The 19162-nt window shown below is 49.7% G+C and overlaps 1 protein-coding gene across 1 annotated transcript in view; it reads left to right on the forward strand.

Moving 5' to 3' along the window:
• Window positions 1-18524, forward strand: part of COTL1 (coactosin-like F-actin binding protein 1) — a 39549-nt gene extending 21025 nt beyond the window's left edge. Inside the window, exons 3-4 of the mRNA XM_004690335.2 lie at window positions 1085-1242; window positions 17290-18524. Coding sequence (XP_004690392.1) covers window positions 1085-1242; window positions 17290-17400 — 269 coding nt within the window. The 3' untranslated portion in view covers window positions 17401-18524. The remainder of the gene's footprint in view (window positions 1-1084; window positions 1243-17289) is intronic.
• The last annotated feature ends 638 nt before the right edge of the window (window positions 18525-19162 follow it).

Consider the following 19162-nt stretch of genomic DNA (forward strand, 5'->3'; position numbering starts at 1 on the left):
CGCAGCCACTGCAGCACAAGTTCAATCCCCGGCCAGGGAGCTGACCCACATGGTGCAGCAGGCCTCTCCTGTCTCTCCTGCTGCTCCCCTCAGCAAGTGTATTTCTGTGGATCTGCCTGTTCTGCTCCCCACTCTGTCTCTGGTGAATCCTCTCACCCCCTGCACCTCTGGCCTATACCCCAGTTCTTGTGTGCATAAATAAATACATCTTTAAAAAAAATAAAAATGAAATAGGAAACACGTGGGAGTTGAGTTGAGGAAGGCTTGAACACAGGGGGCTCCACTTAACAGGGACACAAATTATGTCTAGAAATTGATTTCTAAGGACCGTGGGCCACAGCTGGGGACAGTTTGGGTTGTTGTTATGGTTGGGGGCAGGACATTGACATGGAGTGGGTGGAGGCCATGAATACTGTCACCACCTCAGTGATAGGAACCCCCACAAAAGAAGGGTCCACCCCAGCATTAGCACATGCATATCCCCATTCTGCTTTGGTAGAGCAGAGCAGTGGAGTGGTGGGGAAAAATCTGTGCAGATTTTAACATCATGAAGGCAGTGTGGAAGTCAGCTGACATGTACACACAGCTCAGTAGAGCTGGGCGCAGCCCCAGGGTTGTTTCACGGAGTCCTGGCACAGCACACCTGGTGGGACGTGTGCAGAATCCTTAGGGCCAACGTCCAGCCGTGATGCTGGGCCCCATTGGACTGCTTGCTTTGCTTCTCCTCAGCCATCTTCCCCCAGCACTGATTACCATCTGTCTGGCTCCCTGCAGGGTCCCCAACTTGCCCATAGGAACCACCACCAACCTTCCGCTCCCCCAGTGAGATCCAGACTTGGAACCTGGGCCGTCTGAGGGCAGGGAGGCTCTTGACCACCTGTGCAACCCGGGGAGAGGCAGGTGACCCTGGGTCACCTTTCCCCTGTGGAACAGGCCTCTACACCTGCAGCGTCCTAACCGGGGTTAAAGGAGGGCGTGCTGGCCAAGGCCAGGGCAGCCGTGGGGCTGCTGGGTGTGCGTGCAGTGCCTCCTGGGGGCTTGGTTGTGGGTGTCTAACCCAGACGGTGCCCTCTTTCTGCTGCAGATGATGTGCGGTTGTTTGCCTTCGTGCGCTTCACCACCGGGGACGCCATGAGCAAGAGGTCCAAGTTTGCCCTCATTACCTGGATCGGCGAGAATGTCAGCGGGCTGCAGCGGGCCAAAACGGGCACGGACAAGACCCTGGTGAAGGAGGTTGTGCAGGTAGAGTCTGGGGAAGGGGAGAGCTGTATTCTGTTAGGGTCCGGGGAGGGTCACTTTCCGGCAGGGACAGAGGGGCTGGGTTTGGCTCTTGGGTCTGTGGCTTCTCTGGTCCCCTACAGCCACAGGTAACCTGTGGCCAAAATTGTTTTCAGGGTACAGCCTGGGAGGCAGGTAGCCGAGTTTGGGATCCTGACCACCACATAGTAGGAACGTGGCATCGGCGAGTACTGTGAGGACAGGCCGGCCACTTTTGGGGAGGGAGGCTGGTGGATGACCAAAATGGCAGCTGCCAGATTGAATGGCTGATGCTCATGAATGACTTCCACTAGTGCCTGGGGACCCAGTGGGAAAATTCATGCTTGCCCTGCCGAACTGCCAGGCGCATGGGCATGTGGTAACACTGTTGAATGAATATTTGTCAGCTTGATGGGGGTCTTTGCAGAAGGTGGCTGGGATGACCAAAATGGCAGCAGCCACCTAGGCCATGGCCCTGGATGACTTCCACTGGTGGCCGGGAGACCCAGTGGGAAAATCGAGTCTCTGAACTGCCTGGCTTGGTGCTGGTGACATTTGACGAATGAATAAATGTCAACCTGACGAGGGCCAGCAGAGGACTGATGGTTGGTGGCCACAGAACGACTCAGGCTGTATAGACAGTGGCACGGACTGAGGGGCTGGGCATGGCCCAGGTGGACTTATTCCCCAAACCCCTGCCAATCCCTGTTAGACTGAGAGGGAAGAAAGAGCAGGAGCTGGGTATACTTGTAGGGCTCTCTGTGGTGAAGGGTTTTTCCCCCTCATCCCTGCCATGATGGAAACAGACTCTATTGGAAACTTCCAAGGAGGTTCATTTGGGACCGGGACTTGGAGTCATTCATGAGAGGAGAGCCTTTCAAGAGAAGAAAGCCTGAATTCTGTATAGTACTCAGCTATTAAAAAAAAAAAAAAAAAGAGCTCTTGCCTGTGGCGGCAACATGGATGGAACTCGAGGGGAGGGTGCTACTCAAAGTCAGAAAGGCAGTTCCAGATGGCTCCTCTCCTGTGTGGAATATCAACAAAGCAAAGGAACGTACAGATCACAGCAAAAATAGCCCTTAGGCTGTGTGCAAGGTGGTGGTTCCCGCGGGAGGAGGAGAGGAAAGGAAAAGGGGATCTGTCTGATAGCGCAGGCCACTAGTGCTTTGCTGGTGGGTGAGGTGAGGGTTATTCATGCACACAGGTGGAAGTGTAACCCCAAAGTGTCTGTTGCATTGTAAATCAATAAATGTTTAAGATTAAAAAAAAGGAAAATCTGAGTTCTGGTAAAGGGCATGGCTAGGGAAGATTAGGTGAGGGAGTCATCTCTTTATCAAAGGGTACTCCATTTTGCAAGAGGTTCTTTCAGGGCCCTCCCTCGTGGTGCAGCACTATGCAGCAATCCACAGCCACTGCAGCACGAGTTCGATCCCCAGCCAGGGAGCTGACCCACATGGCACAGCAGACCTCTCCTGTCCCGCCCACTGCTCCCCTCAGCAGTGTGTTCAGTACATCTACCTGTTCTGTGCCTCACTCTGTCTCTGGTGAATCCTCTTACCTGCCACACCTCTGGCCTGCACCCCAGTTCTGTAAGCATAAATAAATAAATCTTTAAAAAAAATGGAGTGAAACCCCATTTCCCTGCTTCACTGCAGCCTGCAGATCACACTCCAGTCTGTAGCTTTTTTGGCTGTTTTTTTTTAATTTAGTATAATTTCATGAATTGTTTGGGTCTGGAGTGTTTCTGTGGTTGACTGTCCCATTTCAAAGTGCTCCAGAAGTACGGCGTGTTCTCTGGTCGTCAGCTCCTGAGTTGCCATCCATTTTTATTTTTATAAATAAGGTTCTCACCAACATGGCACATGGCTCCTTTCTGCTTCCCACTGAGTGATTCCTTTGGGATACATTTTTACAAAGTGGGGTTCTGGAGTTATAGGTGTAAAGATGCCTTTAAAGAGGTATTAGTTGACTATGGTGATGGCACACGGGTGATTTGGTGATGGAAGCCCACGGGGATTACAACTGAGATGGGAAAAGGCACAAAATGATGTAAAGATAAACTATTATCTTTTTGTGCTTTTTTCTTTACATCATTTTGTGCTTTACATCATTTATATTTATATATATATATATAAAAGGTATGAGTTGTCTGAGGGCCTTCAAAAGGGTTGACACTACACGTGGGAGAGAGTCGATATTCGCTAAATGGCATTTATTCCACATTCTGTCCAGCGAAAGTTACTACTGCAGCCTGTACCCCCTCGGTGCTGACACCCTGGCTTGGAAGGGTCACCTGCTCTACCAACAGGGTATTTTTCTCCAGGCCAGTTTGGATTTTTATGGCTAATGAGCTTTTGGGGTCTCCTGCTGCCTTGCCCCTCCGTGCTCAACCCTCCCATTGGCCACCCAGGGTGTGGCCAGGAGAAGGGACATGGGGCCAGAGTTGGCCAGATGTGTCTGTGGGATCTTGCAGAGCTCCTATCTCCTTCCCCTTTTCAAAACTGTGGCAAGACATCATAACATAAAGTGTATCATTTTAGCCTTTCTGAAGTGTGTCATCCAGTGGCGTTAACACACTTGAGTTTGTGCACTTATCACCATTGTCTAGTTCCAGAGCTTTCTCATCACCCCCAAAGGAAACCATGTGCCCATCAGCAGCCTGCAGAGTTCCCCTACAATCTAGAACTTGTCTCAGTTTGGTTAAGTGGGCTAGTGATAGGGGATGATGGGAGGAAATGTGATTCTTGGGTGGGAACAGGAATGCTCAGCTGGGAGTATTGCTTATAATTCACTTGTACTCAAAGCGAAATTATCTGGCTCTCAGAACTGGGATGTGTGGGGCTTGCTGGTTTTAGGTGTGGCTGGATCCAGACTCAAACAGTGTGAGTCCTTTCATCTGTTTTCTCTGGGTTTGGTCTCAGGCAGCTTTAGTATAGCAGGAGACAGGGCCCAGGCCATTGCAGGGGTTCTTGTGGGTCTTGATCCCGCAGATAGAGACACCTCTTTGCTCAATGTCTGTCACTGCCTTAAAGGGCCCAGTTGGCCCAACTTGGGTCACATCTGGCAGGGAGGTAGGGTTTCCTGATTGACAGCTCTGGTGTGATTTCAGTTCAAAGAAATAGATGCTGGTGGAGGAAAAGCACAGATTCCATGTGGGTAGGGGAGGGAGACTCTGTCTTAAACTGCAGGTCCAGTAGAATGTTTTGACCATCACCCCTTGCATTTTCCACTCTGTGTTTAAAGGTTTATTGTCTGGAGCTGCAAGACCTCACATTTATACTGTGGTTGCAAAAATAGCCATTGAAGTTACAAAGGGTCAATTATGCCCACATAATGGGATCTTTGGGCAGCGGCTAAAATCCTGCCGATGCTGCACTTGAGGGTGTTGCCCTCTGTTCCAGAGGGTGCAGAGCAGCTGTTCCCTGAAGAACCTTCCAGACTGGCCGTCCTGGATTCTATGTCTGGGACAGTCACCTTCCCAGCTGCCTCTGCTACTATTAACATATGTAGAATAAAGGGACTGGCTTTCAGTTGAAGGATTTAAAAAATATATATATATATTTATTTATTCATGCATACAGAACTGGGGTACAGGCCAGAGGGACAGGGGCCGTGAGAGGCTTCACCAGAGACAGAGTGGGGAGCAGAACAGGCAGATCGATGAAGTACGCTGCTGAGGGGAGCAGCAGGCGGGTCAGGAGAGGTCTGCCGCGCCATGTGGTCACCTCCGGGGCAGGTGGGGATAGAACTCATGCTGAAGCGGCTTTAGCTTCTTAGTACTGTGCTTTAACCCGCTGCGCCATCAGGGAGGGCTCTCGGTTGAAAGTTTTTAACACACCCTTGACTTTCTTTGTCATACACATATTGTCCCTGTGCCCCTTCCTTTGTATGAAACCAGAGCGCGTCAGTGGTGTGGAGACACTGAAATCAAACAGGATGGATGTTTATGCCACTTACTGCCTGCCTGACGGTGGCCAGTCACCCTTCCTTCCTGGTCTTCATTATATAAAATGAGTGGAATGAGTTGACTTGCTGTGTCATTTTCTGTTTTGACACATTATGGGATTTAATATATATATACATATATATTTAATATATATTACATATATATTTTATATAAATATATATATAAAATAGTTTATTTTTACATATTTTTGTGCATTTTTCCATCTTATTTGCAATCCCCTTGGGCTTTCCATCCCCAACTCACCCATGTGCCATTACCATAGTCCAATTCATTCCCCCCCACCACTGTTTTTGATCCCATTCCCCACTCCACCCCCACAAACTGTCTCTGGTCCATAGCTGTTCATTATTATCATTATTTTCTCACCTGTTCCATTATATTCCTGCTATGAGTGAAGCCATCCGGTATTTTTCCTTTTCTTTCTGGCTTATCTCACTAAGTATGATCTTTTCCAGCTCCATCCATGTTGCTGCAAAAGACATGTGTTTATTTTTTTTTGGTTGCTGAGTAATATTCCATTGTGTATATGTACCACATCTTTTTAATCCAGTCATCTACTTTTGGGCATTTGGGCTGTTTCCATATCTTTCCAATTGTGAATAAAGCAGCGATAAACATGGGGGTGCCCGTGTCTTTTTGAATCAGTGCTTTTGTGTCTTTTGGGTAGATACCTAGGAGTGGGACTGCTGGGTCGTAGGGAAGCTCCATGTTTAGCAGTGTGAGAACCCTCCAACAGTTTTCCATAGTGTTGTACTCGTTTGCATTCCCACAGCAGTGCAGGAGAGTCATTCTGGGGTTTTTAAAAACAATGCAATACTTTATTTCTGATGGCATCTTACCTGTCAAGGAAGCTGTGTGACTTTTTCAGTAAAGAGACAGTGTCTGCTGTGGTCTGGTCTGTGGAGCCAGGTGACCTGGGTTCTGCTCCCAGTGCCCCCTCTTACTGTGTGGCCTTGGGCACATTGCTTACCCTCTCTGGGCCTCAGGGCCCAGAGGTTCCAAACAGGGCAAAATAGGATCAGTCTGTTAAGACTATGGTGGGGATTTTTTATTTTTTAAAATTTTATAACAGTTTATTTTTACATCATTTTGTACATTTTTTTTCCCATCTCAGTTGTAATCCCCGCGGGTTTCCCATCACCAAGTCACCCATGTGCCATCACCATAATCCCGTGCACGTCCCTCCCCATCCCCCCACCCCCGTTTTTGATCCCGTTCCCCACTCCACCCTGTGGTGGGGATTTTATCAACACCTATAGAGGAAGTGCTAGGCTAGCGTGTCCTGTAAAGTCAGTAAGTGGTAACTTACTTCCAGTTTTCCACTGGCGATGACTCTGCCATGTGCCGCTTTGCACTGTGGATTCTTTTCTCAGGAGATGGTAGACCCATGCACTTAGCCTGGTTGTCTTTTTTTTTCCTTGTTAATGTTTATTTTTATTCATGCATACAAGAACTGGGGTACAGGCCAGAGGTGTGGGGGGTAAGAGGATTCACCAGAGAAACAAAGTGGGGAGCAGAACAGGCAGAGTTACTGAAATACACTGCTGAGGGGAGCAGTGGGCGGGTCAGGAGAGGGCCTGTGGGTCATCTTCCTGGGTCATCTTCCTGGCAGGGGATGGAACTCAGGCCCCAGTGGCTGGCTATAGCTGGATAGCGCTGAGATTTTAACCCCTGTGCTACCAGGGAGGCCCTTGCCTGACTTTCTTGCAGATGGCTTGGACGAGAGTTGTGACTGTCAGCAACTCGGGAAGCGCTGGCTTCAGACGGTCACACCTCACCTGGCCCAGCCACACAGGTGATTCCACATGCAGGGAAACTGAGCCCAGAGCAGTGACAGGACTTGCCCTAACTAACAAGCTAATGAGCAGCGCAGCGGGTCTGGAGCCCCAAAGAGTTAAAAGTTAGGCCCTGTGAACCCAGTCTCCTGGCCTTCAGCCATCTCTGTGACTGGGGAGGAGGGAACGGGGGGGACACACAATGGGACACAGGCCAGCGAGGCCATGGACAGCAGAGGCTGCTGGGTGACAGGACACCGGGACTTATGCCCGTGAATGTGCCAGTGGACAGCACATATGTGCGTCAGTCCCCGCACAGAGTGTCCACTTGGTACCTGGTGCTGCACCTCTGTGGGTGATGGGGACGATGCTGCCACCACTGTGAGGGTCATGCCCATGCTGGGCGGTCAGGCCATCTGGAGACAGAGCAGCATCCTCCAGCGCTGCTTTGGGCTCGCCTTGCGCACTGGCGTAGTCGGCAGATCCTTTTGTTTTGTTTTAACCCCATACAAGGCCCACAGCAAATCCCAGGGGCACATCTCAGCTTTCAGCGGTGGGGAGAGAGGACGCGGAGATGTCCTCTGGAGCAGGGGCTGGCAGGGCGCGTGTGTTAGGGATGGTGGGCAGCCGAGCATGAGTCTGTTGCCATCTAAACCCCAGGAGCAGGGCTGGCTTAATTCTGGCCCTCTGCCCACATGCTGGGGCAGAGGTACCCAGTGCTCCTCCAGGGGCATTTAATGTGCCAGCAGGGGAATACAGTAATAGCAAGGCCACGTGTCTGATGCTTTTAAGGACTTTGGTTAAATCACTTTTCACTACATGGCTGGGCCCATCATTATCCCCATTTCCTAGGTGAGGAGCCTGGGCAGGTCACATGCTCTGCCCAGAGCCTGGATGCGCTGGGGCTCTGTCTGCAGCCAGGACTGCCTGCTCCCAGCGCCCTATACTGTCACATCCCCCAGAGTCCTCCAGCACCAGGAAAATGTTCTGGGGCCACAGGCCTTTTACAGACTTTACTTTTGCAGGCTCACTTGGATCAAATATTCCTTTATGAGGAAATTTTTTTTTAACTGATTACTGGATGTCATTGCTTGAGCTTATTAAGAAAAAAGAAATTGCTGCTGTGTCAAATAAAAAGAGCAAGGGCTTGGGCATAGAGGGAAGGTGAGGTTGCAGCTTCATCAACTCTTTCTTTGAAGACCTTGGACAAGTCGCTTTATCTCTAGAGTCTGTTTTCACTTAGGGAAGAGGTGATGCCAGCTTTGACAGAGTGGCTGGGAGGATCAAAGCAAAGCCGGGGGTGTGTAAAGGGTTTCTCCATTTGGATAAGTGATAAACTCCTATTCATCCTTTAGAGCCCCACGTTTTACCTCATTCTCCTCCTAGCATCCATCAGAATGAATTGCTCCTTTATCTGTGTCCACTCTGGTCCAGACTCCTTGAGTTACGGTTTATCTTGATTAAGCAATATCCCTCATGCCTAGAAAAGCACTACAACAGCTACTAAAAGCTGAAGAAACCTACTCACAGACTCTGGGCCGATCCTGTTCTTGGTGTATTATTAAGACAGAAGCTAATAATTTTCTTTGGGTTGAATTAAATTGTGGGGGCTAGTTACATGCAGGGAAGGGCATGGCAGTGGACGGGAATCTCCAAAGCTGCTGCTTGTGCAGTGTGAGCTGGTTGGGTCAACTGGAGAACCCATACCCCTCTGTGTAATGAATGTGGGGAGCTTCTACTGCCCCTTGCAGAGCAGTAGCCCACCAGCCCTCCGGAGGTTCACCCACCAAAGGTTTTCCACTGTCTGTTTTCACGGGCATGTTAACACCTGCAAGCCCACAGGTAATTTTTTCCAAAGCCACACTTGGACCTGGGCTCAAGCATGGGGGCTTTTTTTTTTTTTTTAAGATTTATTTATTTGTGCATACAGAACTGGGGTACAGGCCAGAGGCTCGGGCAGTGAGAAGATTCACCAGAGACAGAGTGGGGAGCAGAATAGGCAGATTGATGAAGCACATTGCTGAGGCGAGCAGCAGGTGGGTCAAGAGAGGTCTGCCACGCCATGTGGTCACCTCCGGGGCAGGTGGGGATCGAACTCATGCTGCTTGGCTTTAGCTTCTTAGTGCTGTGCTTTAACCCGCTGCGCCACCAGGGAGGGCCCACATGGGGGCTTTTTGATGTTCATGCCAAATATTTAAAACTCAGACCACCTGATTAAAAATAAATAGCTCAGGTGCCAGCTGAGTATTGGCACGTCACCAGGCTCATCCGTGAGCCAGTTACTGTGCCAGCTCCCAGTATGCAGATGAGAAAACCGAGACTTAGAAAGGGCTTGTCCTTCAGCCAAGGTGACTGTCCAAGCAGAAGCCAGATGGCAGGGAGCCAGTGGGAAGCCCTGCAGCCAGCTCCTGCTCCAGCTTCTGGGAAGTTAAAAGTACTTAGGAGAAAGGAGACACCACACACCGGGTTAAGCCTGCGTGTAGCTGGAAGCACAGAGCTCTGCCCAGTGCCCTGGGGCTGGGTTCCCTTCACACAACCCCAGATGGAGCCCAGCCTGGACCAAGCAGCCTTGGCATGTTTCCTGCCTCATGGCCCCCATGCCAAGTCAACACTGCCCATAGTATGCAGCCTTCCCTGTGGGGACGCCACGCTAGAACGCTCCAGGCCTTAGTGCAGGAGCCCGGAGCTGACCTGATGTTCCTGAGCTGCGTGTTGGGGGGAAGGCTGCCAGCGCCCCGCATCTTTCAGATGCTTCCTCCCTCTTCCTCTTCCTTTCTTGAGCCCCGCTCCGCTTCTGCCCGATGCTGTCCGATGGACTTTCTGCCTTTTGAGATTCCCTTCCACAGCTGTCCATCTTCATCCCCATGGTGGTGCCTTATCCCAGGGCATAGTGGGTTTGAGAAGTGTTCCGAGTCAAGAATTAAATACGATCGGTCACAGTCTTCCATTTAAATGACTTCTGCTAGTGGCCCCATGGTGCCTGCTTTTACAAACCATAGTAGAGTAAATGGGTTTTCAGTTTTCAGCATGTTCATGGCCTGAGTTCTTAGTGAATTTTTGCTCACGTGTGCATGCACCCTCCTGATGGAGACCTGGGTGTGAAAAAGTGGTCAGTGTGGACTCAGCCCAGCCCTGAGCTTTCCTTGCATGTGGCCCTTTGCTGACTCCTTCACTTCCCCGACCTGAGCTTTCGCCCGTGAACATTTGGGACGGTCCTGTCTAACTCACAGAATGGCAGTGAAAGAGAAATAATACCGTGTATACTAATTGCCTGATGTATATGAGTGTATTCATACTGTTTGCTTACTTATTCTACTTTTGTTGGAAAGTAAAAACCTCCTGGTATTTACTGACGATGAACATCTGTGAGTTTGTGGGTTGTATTCTTTAACAGCATTCCACTGAATTATTTCTTTGGGAGACATTCCCGAAGGTGGGTGTGGTTGAGGAACAAGAAAAGCTAGACAGAATTTTGAGCAAACAGATGTTGACGAGCTAAGTGTGGATTTCATCTTGCATGTCAGTTGATCAGTAACCTTGGCTATTTGGAGCTCTAGGTGAGGAAGAATTCTGAGGCTAAGTCTGGCCTCGGGGAGGGGCGCTCCATTTGAGAAGCCTGGCTTGGAAGCAGGAGAGGCATGTCCTCCACATTCTTCTCATCCGTGAGCTGCCTGTAACCACAGTTAAAATTCAGGACAGCGGTTGGAGTGTAGGCAGTTGCTCAAATGTGGGGAGCCCTGCAGGGAGAGGATTCCAGGCATATGGGCTCCAGCACCTGAATGGTTTTGCCCATCTGTGCAAGGACCTCCCAGCTTCCTGCCAGCCACCCTCACCCACTTGAAATGTAGCTCTTGCCTCTCTTGAGTGTTTGCCAAGATGCATATCTCGAAGTGCAGTTGGGTTGCGTCATTTCTCAACAGTGATGGTGACGCAGGTGCCTTTGTCTCCAAATCTGTCAAATGCTAGACCATACCATTTTGATCTCTTTGTTTCCCCCATCTCTGATGACTCATGCCTGTTATAAGAACCTGTTCCTTTTTTTGAGTCAATTATACTTCTCTGGTAGGACTTTTAAAACCTTGCTCTCTGAAGTGCTTTAAAATGGTTGTAGGAGGGGAAGTGAGGGTACCCAGATGGGGTTGACAGCCCCGTGCCCAGCAGGCTTCATGCCAAGCATCGTCATCTGGCTCCTGTCCCGAGAGGGTGCAGGAGGCTGGGGACCGCCTGCTTTTCTTCAGCGCTCCAGGGTCTTTGCTTTAGAACTGATCTTCGCCCACTTGGGGTAAAGAGACATTATTGTGGCCAGCATGTATCTCACCCACCACCCCACCCCATCCTCACACAGTGGTGCAAGGAGAGACTCTACCCTTTCACTTTGGACAAAGTCTTGAAGCTAACACACATCTTCCATTTGAAAGACACACTCTGGGGCCCTCCCTGCTGGTGCAGTGGGTTAAAGTACAGCATCACGAAGCTAGCCGCACGTTGATCCCCAGCCAGGGAGCTGACCCACATGATGCAGCCGCTCCCCTCAGCAGTGTACTTTGTCCATCGGCCTGTTCTGCTCCCCACTCTGTCTCTGGAACTTTGTCCTACTTGCTCAGAAATGCAAATCCATGAGTGGCTGGTGGGAAAGGGCCGGGGGCACTATGCCCAGCCCTCTACTTCCACGGAGGTAGAGACCAGGACCCAGAGCCACTGACCGTTTCCTACAGGGTGCGTGGAACCGCCCCCCCATCTTTTTTTCTGCTCTCAGACTCACGAAGCCCCCTAAGTACGAGAATTTTGACCACCCACTTGCGAGGACAATGCCTGGTGTGGAATACATGTTCTGTGAGCGTGAGCTCTTGTCTTTGTCTCACAACTCAGGTCACCTCTCTCCTGCTTTCTGAAAACGTGTATTATCGACACATAACTGTCAAAGGCTCCCTACTCCTTTCTTTTCTTTGCAGACTTCACTGCATCCACTGTCTCCATAAAGATCCACCTGATCTAGGGAGAAGCCTGACAGGCTTCCTCCACTGTGTCCACTGTACAAACGAGAAGCCTATGTCCCTGCCTTGGTACTTCCCAGGGTTTCCTGGGACTTCATCAAAAAATAAACTGGGTGTGGAGAACTCGACATGGGATGAGAGGAGAGGAATCAGTCCCTGTCTGTGCCTTCACTCTGATGTTCCAGAAAATACCTTTATATATGAGGCTCCCTTAACAATCCTGAGTGTGAAGGTGACCTAAGATCATTTAAAATATGACCTAGTCATCCTGGAGCGCTGGTGTGCGTGGGGCACATTCCTCAGCTCTCACAACAGCTCTACAACATAGTCCTCGTGCTGTTTAAGGTGAGGAGACAGGCTCAGGGCAGGAACCCCGGGGGGGGGGGGGGAGCTTGGTCCAGATGTACTGCCAACAGCTTTAGAATGAGCCTGAGGGTTGGACCCAGGCATTGGGAGCCAATGGAAAGTGAGATGGTTTAAAATCTGAGGTAGGAAAACTATGCCTGCCTGCCAGGAGCTCCAGCCCAGCCCTCCTCTGGAATGTAAGGTCTCTTACATCTTTCAAGCATAAGTCACAGTGTAGAATGCGTGTGTGTTCAGCCTGTCCTGGAGTCAGATTTAGCTGACGTTTCCTTGGAAAAGGCCTGCTGTGGTAGGAAGGGGAGAGTCTCCTGTCTGGAGGCTGTTGGCCAGGGACAGAGAGTTCCTTGACATGACCGAGAAGATCTTTCTAGAACCCCGGGTGACCAGGCCCCCAGGTGGGCCTTAAAGACATGTGATTCTGGCTAACTTTAGGGTATCACAGATGCCAATGAAGGGGGCCAGGGGTGGAAGAGAGAAGGCAGGCTAGACCTGCCCCCAGGCTCTGTGGGGTCCCCCACCTTCACCCCGCAGTGTGCCTCTGGATGAATTGTTCCCCCTCTCTGGCTTACTTTCTGCTTCTCTATTGAATGGGACTCTCCGCTCTATCTCCCCCTCCTCCATTTTTGGGTTATCTTTGTATAGAGGAAAATGCACAATCTACTAGGTATACTTATGGAATTTCCACACATGCTTGCAAAACCACCGCTCAGATCAAGATGGGAAGTTTCCAGCCCTGACTCAGATGGCAGCAGTGTCTCAGGAAGGGCCTTTCTGGCCTCTCCCAGCCTCTGTCCCCACAGCCCTGTGCTGGGCCAGCCCCCGCTTGAAGTGTGCGCCTCGGGATCTCGCCACACTCTTGAATGCGTGTGGCGAAATGAGCAGCCAGCTCCCAAATCGCTTTGTATGTTGATGACATGTTAAAATGTCGCTTTGTTTGACACATAGAGTTAGATGAAATGCTGTTCAGGTGAATGTCACCTGTTCTTTCTCTTTTTTTCCACGTGGCTGCTAGAAAATTTCAAATTCAACCTGGCTCATGTTGCTGTGGCCTGGCGGCCCCTGTGTCACCCGCCTCTGTGCCTGAGGGGTCTGGTGGTGCGTGGGGGTGTGAGCTGGGGCAGGGCCAGCTCTGCACAGCTGTGCTCTTGGTGGCTTTTGCACCCGTCTGTACGGGCCCCTTCCGGTCTCGGGTATGGCCTCCAGTTCAGGGCCTGGCTGCCCATGTGGCAGGGTTTTTGCTGTTCCTGCCTGTTTAAAAAAAAAAGAAAAATACAGTTACATGTCATCCACAGGGCGCTCTGCCACTCTGCAGGAAGGAAAAGGAGGACAAGGTGGGGTTTTAGATTGATGCAGAGGTTTGGGGGGCTTTTTGTCCGGTTCACACCCTGAGCATCTTTGGGTGGCAGGGAAGTCTGCCAGGGCCACAGGGCCATCACCTCTCACTGTCCATCCTCGGGACGGTGGGTGCCATTCCCCACAGGCTGCCTGGTCCTGGCTTCCTGGCTGCATCAGGAATGTTACCGCCATTTGCGAAGGGCCCTCCTCATCTGCTGTCCACCTCCATGTCCTGTCACTGTCTCTGTCCCTGTACCTGACGGGTCTATCCATAAGGTGGTGGAGGGAGCCAGTTGGATGGGGATCCAGACACCTTGCCTGGAAGGTATTGCAGGCAGAGTAGGGGTGGGATATGGTGGGTCGAGCCAACAGCTGAGCAGAAGGAAGAGTTGGAGATGGGGGCAGGGAGCAAGGAACTTGTGCCTTCGGCATCAGCCATAAATCCCCTTCTCTGGCCCAGTTTGGGGACAGTGCCCAGCTGCAGTGGGAGCCGGATCGCATGGTGAGTGACAGGATACAGGAGCCCAAGGTCTCAGTCCTGAGCCACCCTGCAGGTGAGGGAGCAGTCAGGCGCAGTCTGTATACCATCATCCCACCCACATTTGGGGCAGTGTGGCATCTTCCCAAGGAGAGACTTTGGGGGTTCTAATGGGCTCCAGAGCAGGGGCAGTCACCACATTGTTGGACAAGCTAAGGTCTTGATCACTCCTGACACAGGACCCCTAATTTTGCAAATTCCCGATGTAAATCCCAGAGCGTGAATCGGACATGTTGACATCATACAGGCCTTGTAGCTGGAAGCTGGTTCCCGGACTTGATATGTGACCTTTGCTTTGTGGCAGTAATTGGAATGCCTAGCTCTTGTCTTTTGGGCGTGACCTTAAAACGTGTCTCCAGGCCAAATGATTGTCTATATCGAGACAATCTGCTCCTGCTGGGCGGAGAAGGGTCCCCACCATGGGAAGGGTATCCTTTCATGCTTCCTGGCTATTTATCTCTTTAGAGTCACTTTGCTTTTAAGGTCTCTCAGGGGTCATATGACTGTTTTTCTACATACTTTGATCTGGATAGAATCATTTTTGGGGTTAACCTTTGTGTGTCTGGTGGACTGGTTTTTCTTTTGTTTTTGCAGTGTGAAACAACTTTTTTGAAAGGTAATTTTGCTCATTTACATTTATTGTTAAGGCTGTGGTTTTGGACTGTACAGTTTCACTGTAGATTTCTGAGATCTTATCTGACTGACTTCTAATGGCCAACGGACACACACGGGAGTGCTCTTATTTCGTTAGATTGCCATATATAGCTATCACAAAGCAGAGGAACTTTGGACTTCCTTCTATAGGCAGGCAGCTTGGGGCGCTTGCTTCCTCCTGGGTGACTTTCACCCCACCCCCATGCTGCCGGGCTCAGGGTTGAGAAACACATTCATTCTTGGTTCTTCTTTCTGGTTTTTACAACCAGCTTGTGTTCTCTCATTTGCACTGGTGACATATATTCTGGACGAATTACACAGTCTCTCTGAGCCCAGCCTGTGACTCTTATCGCTCAAAAAATTCAAAAGCTAATATGCTGAGTGGATGATGTAGGAGGCTGCATCTGGTACATGTTAGCCACCCTAGCAAATATTAATCTCTCCTCCCCTGGGAGTGTGCTTGGTGGCTTGGCGTGGAAGGGGCTTGTCTTTATACTGTAAACCTTAAAGTGGGGCCTTCTGTTTTGTCCTTGTGGTAACCTTTCTTTGTATTCTTATAATTTTTAAATTGAGGTACAACTCAGGCAACATAACATTAACCATGTAGTGGCAATTAGTACATTCACAATATTTTGCAACCTGCATCTCTACCAAATATTCCAAATGTTCCAAATATTTTCAGCATCCCAAAAGGAGAAGGTGGCACTTCTTTGGAATGTCAGCGTTGGGGCCAGCTGGATTTTTATAACTATTGCATTGGGCAAGCATTAAAATCTTCAACCAATGTTTTGTCATCTTTAGATGGAAATAATCTTGATCATCCTACAGGTGTTTTAAAAATCAGACTTATTGAAGTATAATTTACATATCACAAATTAATTCATTCCAAGTGTGTAATTGATTTTTAGTATTGTACAGTGTTGTACAATTATCACCAACATTTCACTTTAGAAAATTTCTATCATAATCTGTTCACATCTCCAGCCCCTAGAGCTGCTGATCTGCTTTCTGTTTCTGTTTCTGGATTTTTCTCTAGACATTTCTTATAAATGAAATCATACAATATTATCTTTGATGTCTGACAGTGCATGTAGCACAATGAATTTGAAGTTCATCCATGTTATAGATGTGTCCATGACTCATTCTTTTTTATGGTTGAGTAATATTTCACATGACTAGATCATAGTTTGTTTATTCATTCACCTGTGGGTAGACATTTGGGTAATTTTTCACTTTCTGGTTATTGTGAATTTACTCCTTTGATCATTGTGTGTGAGCATTTATGGGGGTATATGTTTTCATTTCTCTTGGGTGGGTCTTTAGGAGAGATTTTTTGGTCCTGTTGAGGGGTTCTAAAAATTAAGTTTGCCAATGGCAGTAAGTGAACACATTAGTGCTCATTACATGTTAGTAATTGTTGACATTATTTCTCTGTGGACTTCTCTTCCATAGGTGATGTTCTTACCTTCAGGCATGTTATTTGTATTTGGTAGATTCCTCTGTCACCCAACTAAAATTTTTCTTGTTTATTGACATGTTAGGATCCACATATTGAAATAACTGTTTAGTTTCCATGGTCCAGTTATCTGATAATCCAGGTCACCTCCTTCATGCCGCCAGCATTGACTGAACCTCAGCTGTAGGTTTTTATAAGAACCTGTGTGCCCTAAGAGGGGACAGTGACCAAATCCATTTTTCCCATCACTATAACCCCGTCACACGGGACAGTGCTTGTTAAATGGATGAAAACAAGTAACTGAGTGTGGCTGCCGAGCCCAGGATAGACTTTTGTGCCTTCGTGGTATCCTTACCATCAAGGGTAAGAGCTGGCTTGTCCCGTATCACGACGTCGACCATGTGTCTCTCCCCAAATCCGCCCACGGTAATGTCATGTTGTAGCTTGAAATCAACCACGCTGGGGCTGTTTACATGGTAGAAATGGGCAAAAGCTGCAAATCTGGATGTCTTCCCTTTTCCTCTGTTTTTTTTTTTTTTTTTTTTTTTTGAGAGTCTAGGATTGAACATTTGCCAGTCTGCCTTTCCCCCCTCTTCAGTTATTCTCCTGACATGGTGGTTTTTTACAGATGAAAAGGCACCCAGAGGTGAAGGCACTGGCCCAGGGTCACACACCCACAAGTCACAGAGCCAGAATTCAAATCCGCATCTGACCTTGGCCCAGGTCCACAGCCTGAGGACTGCAGGCACCCCTCCCCCATCTTCCCATCTCGAGATGCTTACATCTTTGGGGGGTGTTTTTTCCCCTGCCAGACCACTCTGTCACCCAATTTCCATTTTGATCATTTCTTAGCATCTTAGGTGCCAAGATTTCCTGGCATGTTGCCTGGGCAATGCTTAGCTGCTGTCCCTCCTTACCAAGAACTCTGTGTTTTGTTTTTGTTCTTGCAGAATTTCGCTAAAGAGTTTGTGATCAGTGATCGGAAGGAGCTGGAGGAAGATTTCATCAAGAACGAGCTCAAGAAGGCGGGGGGAGCCAATTACGATGCACAGGCCGAGTAACCCCACCCCCCGCCCCTTGCCAAAGTCATCTGCCTGCTCCCCGGGGGAGGGGACCCCGGCCTGGCTACCAGCCCACCAGCCCACCAGGGAGAGGAGACCCAGCGAGAGGCAACGCCCACCGCCTGCCTGCCACCCAACTCCCTTCCCCGCTTCCCTCTTGGGCCCTGTTGCGTCCTATCTCATGAAGCTCATGGAACATCTTTCTTTTATCTTCTTGTTTTTTCATCCCCTCTCTTTTTTGTTCTAAAGAAAGATCATTTTGATGCCAAGGTCATGCACATCATTAGATCTAAGGTGCCTCCTGCAGTCACCCCTTTCCTGGCATGTCGCTCACGCGCCTGTCCGGCCTCCACCGTGGCCTCGTGCTGCTGCTTTCTTGGTCTCTTTGGCCTGCTGGCCACTGAGGTGCCAGGATAGTGCCAGATGGCTGCCTTCAGGGCCCACACATCCATCCCTGCCTCAGGCTCAGAGCCATTAGAGCACGCCCCAAGGTCCCTCCCCGCATCCCACTCAAAGTTGCCTAAGCTCCATGTCTGACAGAGATGGTGCTCGGTGGTGAGAAGTTTAGGCCTGACTCAGAAGAGAGAGGACATTTGCCTTAAAACTTTGCCTGGCAAAGCCATGTGATCTGAAATAGCCCATTCTGGCCTTTTGATGGACATCGCTTGAAGGCCGGGAGAGGGGGCAAAGGTCTGAGTCTAGACTGGATGGGAGGTTCATTCAGGGGCTCCCAGAGTGATGTTGGGAGCACGACCTGGTGGGCAGATGGGACTTTAGAACTGGAACTCGCCCTGGACGGTCAGGAAGGGCCGCTGCCAACAGCCGTGCCAGCTGGACCTTGGGCCTGCTCGGTCGCATCCCTGTGTGTGGTAGGCAGTAGCCCTGCCTTGGGGGGCCGGAAGCTCTGTGGTATTAATCCTTGGTCTGCACCACACATGCAAAAGGATTTTCTTGTTCTTTTTTCAAAGAAAGATGGGATTGGCTTGGTTCTTCATGGGCACATTTTATAGCGTTCTTTTTCTTTGTTTCCTTGCTCATTACACTCTGGAGAAAACTGTGCTGTGCTGGGGTGTGACCATCTGCCCCTCCAACAGATACAGGAATAAATGTTGATTTTGTTTTTCAAAAAACGAGTGCGTCTGGGTTGTCTAGTAGAGGCAGCTGTCGTGGGATTCAGGCTTAATTTAACCAGCCTGGAAAGAGCTTCATTCATATTCAGTCCCTTCATTTGTAGCAATAACTTTCAGGGCCCCATTTTATGGAAACTGGGCTCAGAGAGGCAGTGATGTACTTGGGACACAGCTGGAAAGTGGCAGAGTTGGGACTCGAACCCAGGTCTCCCGGGGACCCTGGTTCTGTGGCTGATGAGGGCAGTAGGAAGGGAGTTTGGGTCAGTGAGGCAACAGCAAGGTAGAATATCTCTGGAGCAGTCAGTGCCCTCTTCTGTCTTTCCAGGAAAGTTGAGCAGAAGCCTCCTCCTCAGCTGGGCCGTGACAGCCTCTCTGAAGTTTTCCTGAGCTGACATTCTGGATTCCGGCATGCCAGGTCTAGTGGGAACTCAGAAGCAGGCTGGCGGCATCTCGGAGACACAGACAACTGGCTTGACGTGGGAGGAGCCGAAGCTGGAAGATTTTTTGAATGGTGCAGTTAGGCCATGTGAAGCTGTCCACAAGGACACAGGCCCACTGCAGTCACATCTGGGTTCTAAGCCCTACTCCTCTGCTCATACTATGTGCCTTTAAGGAAGTTAGTTAACCTCTCT

The sequence above is a fragment of the Condylura cristata genome, unplaced genomic scaffold (genome assembly GCF_000260355.1).
Source record: "Condylura cristata isolate star-nosed mole 26May11 unplaced genomic scaffold, ConCri1.0 scaffold00028, whole genome shotgun sequence".
NCBI lineage: Eukaryota > Metazoa > Chordata > Mammalia > Eulipotyphla > Talpidae > Condylura > Condylura cristata.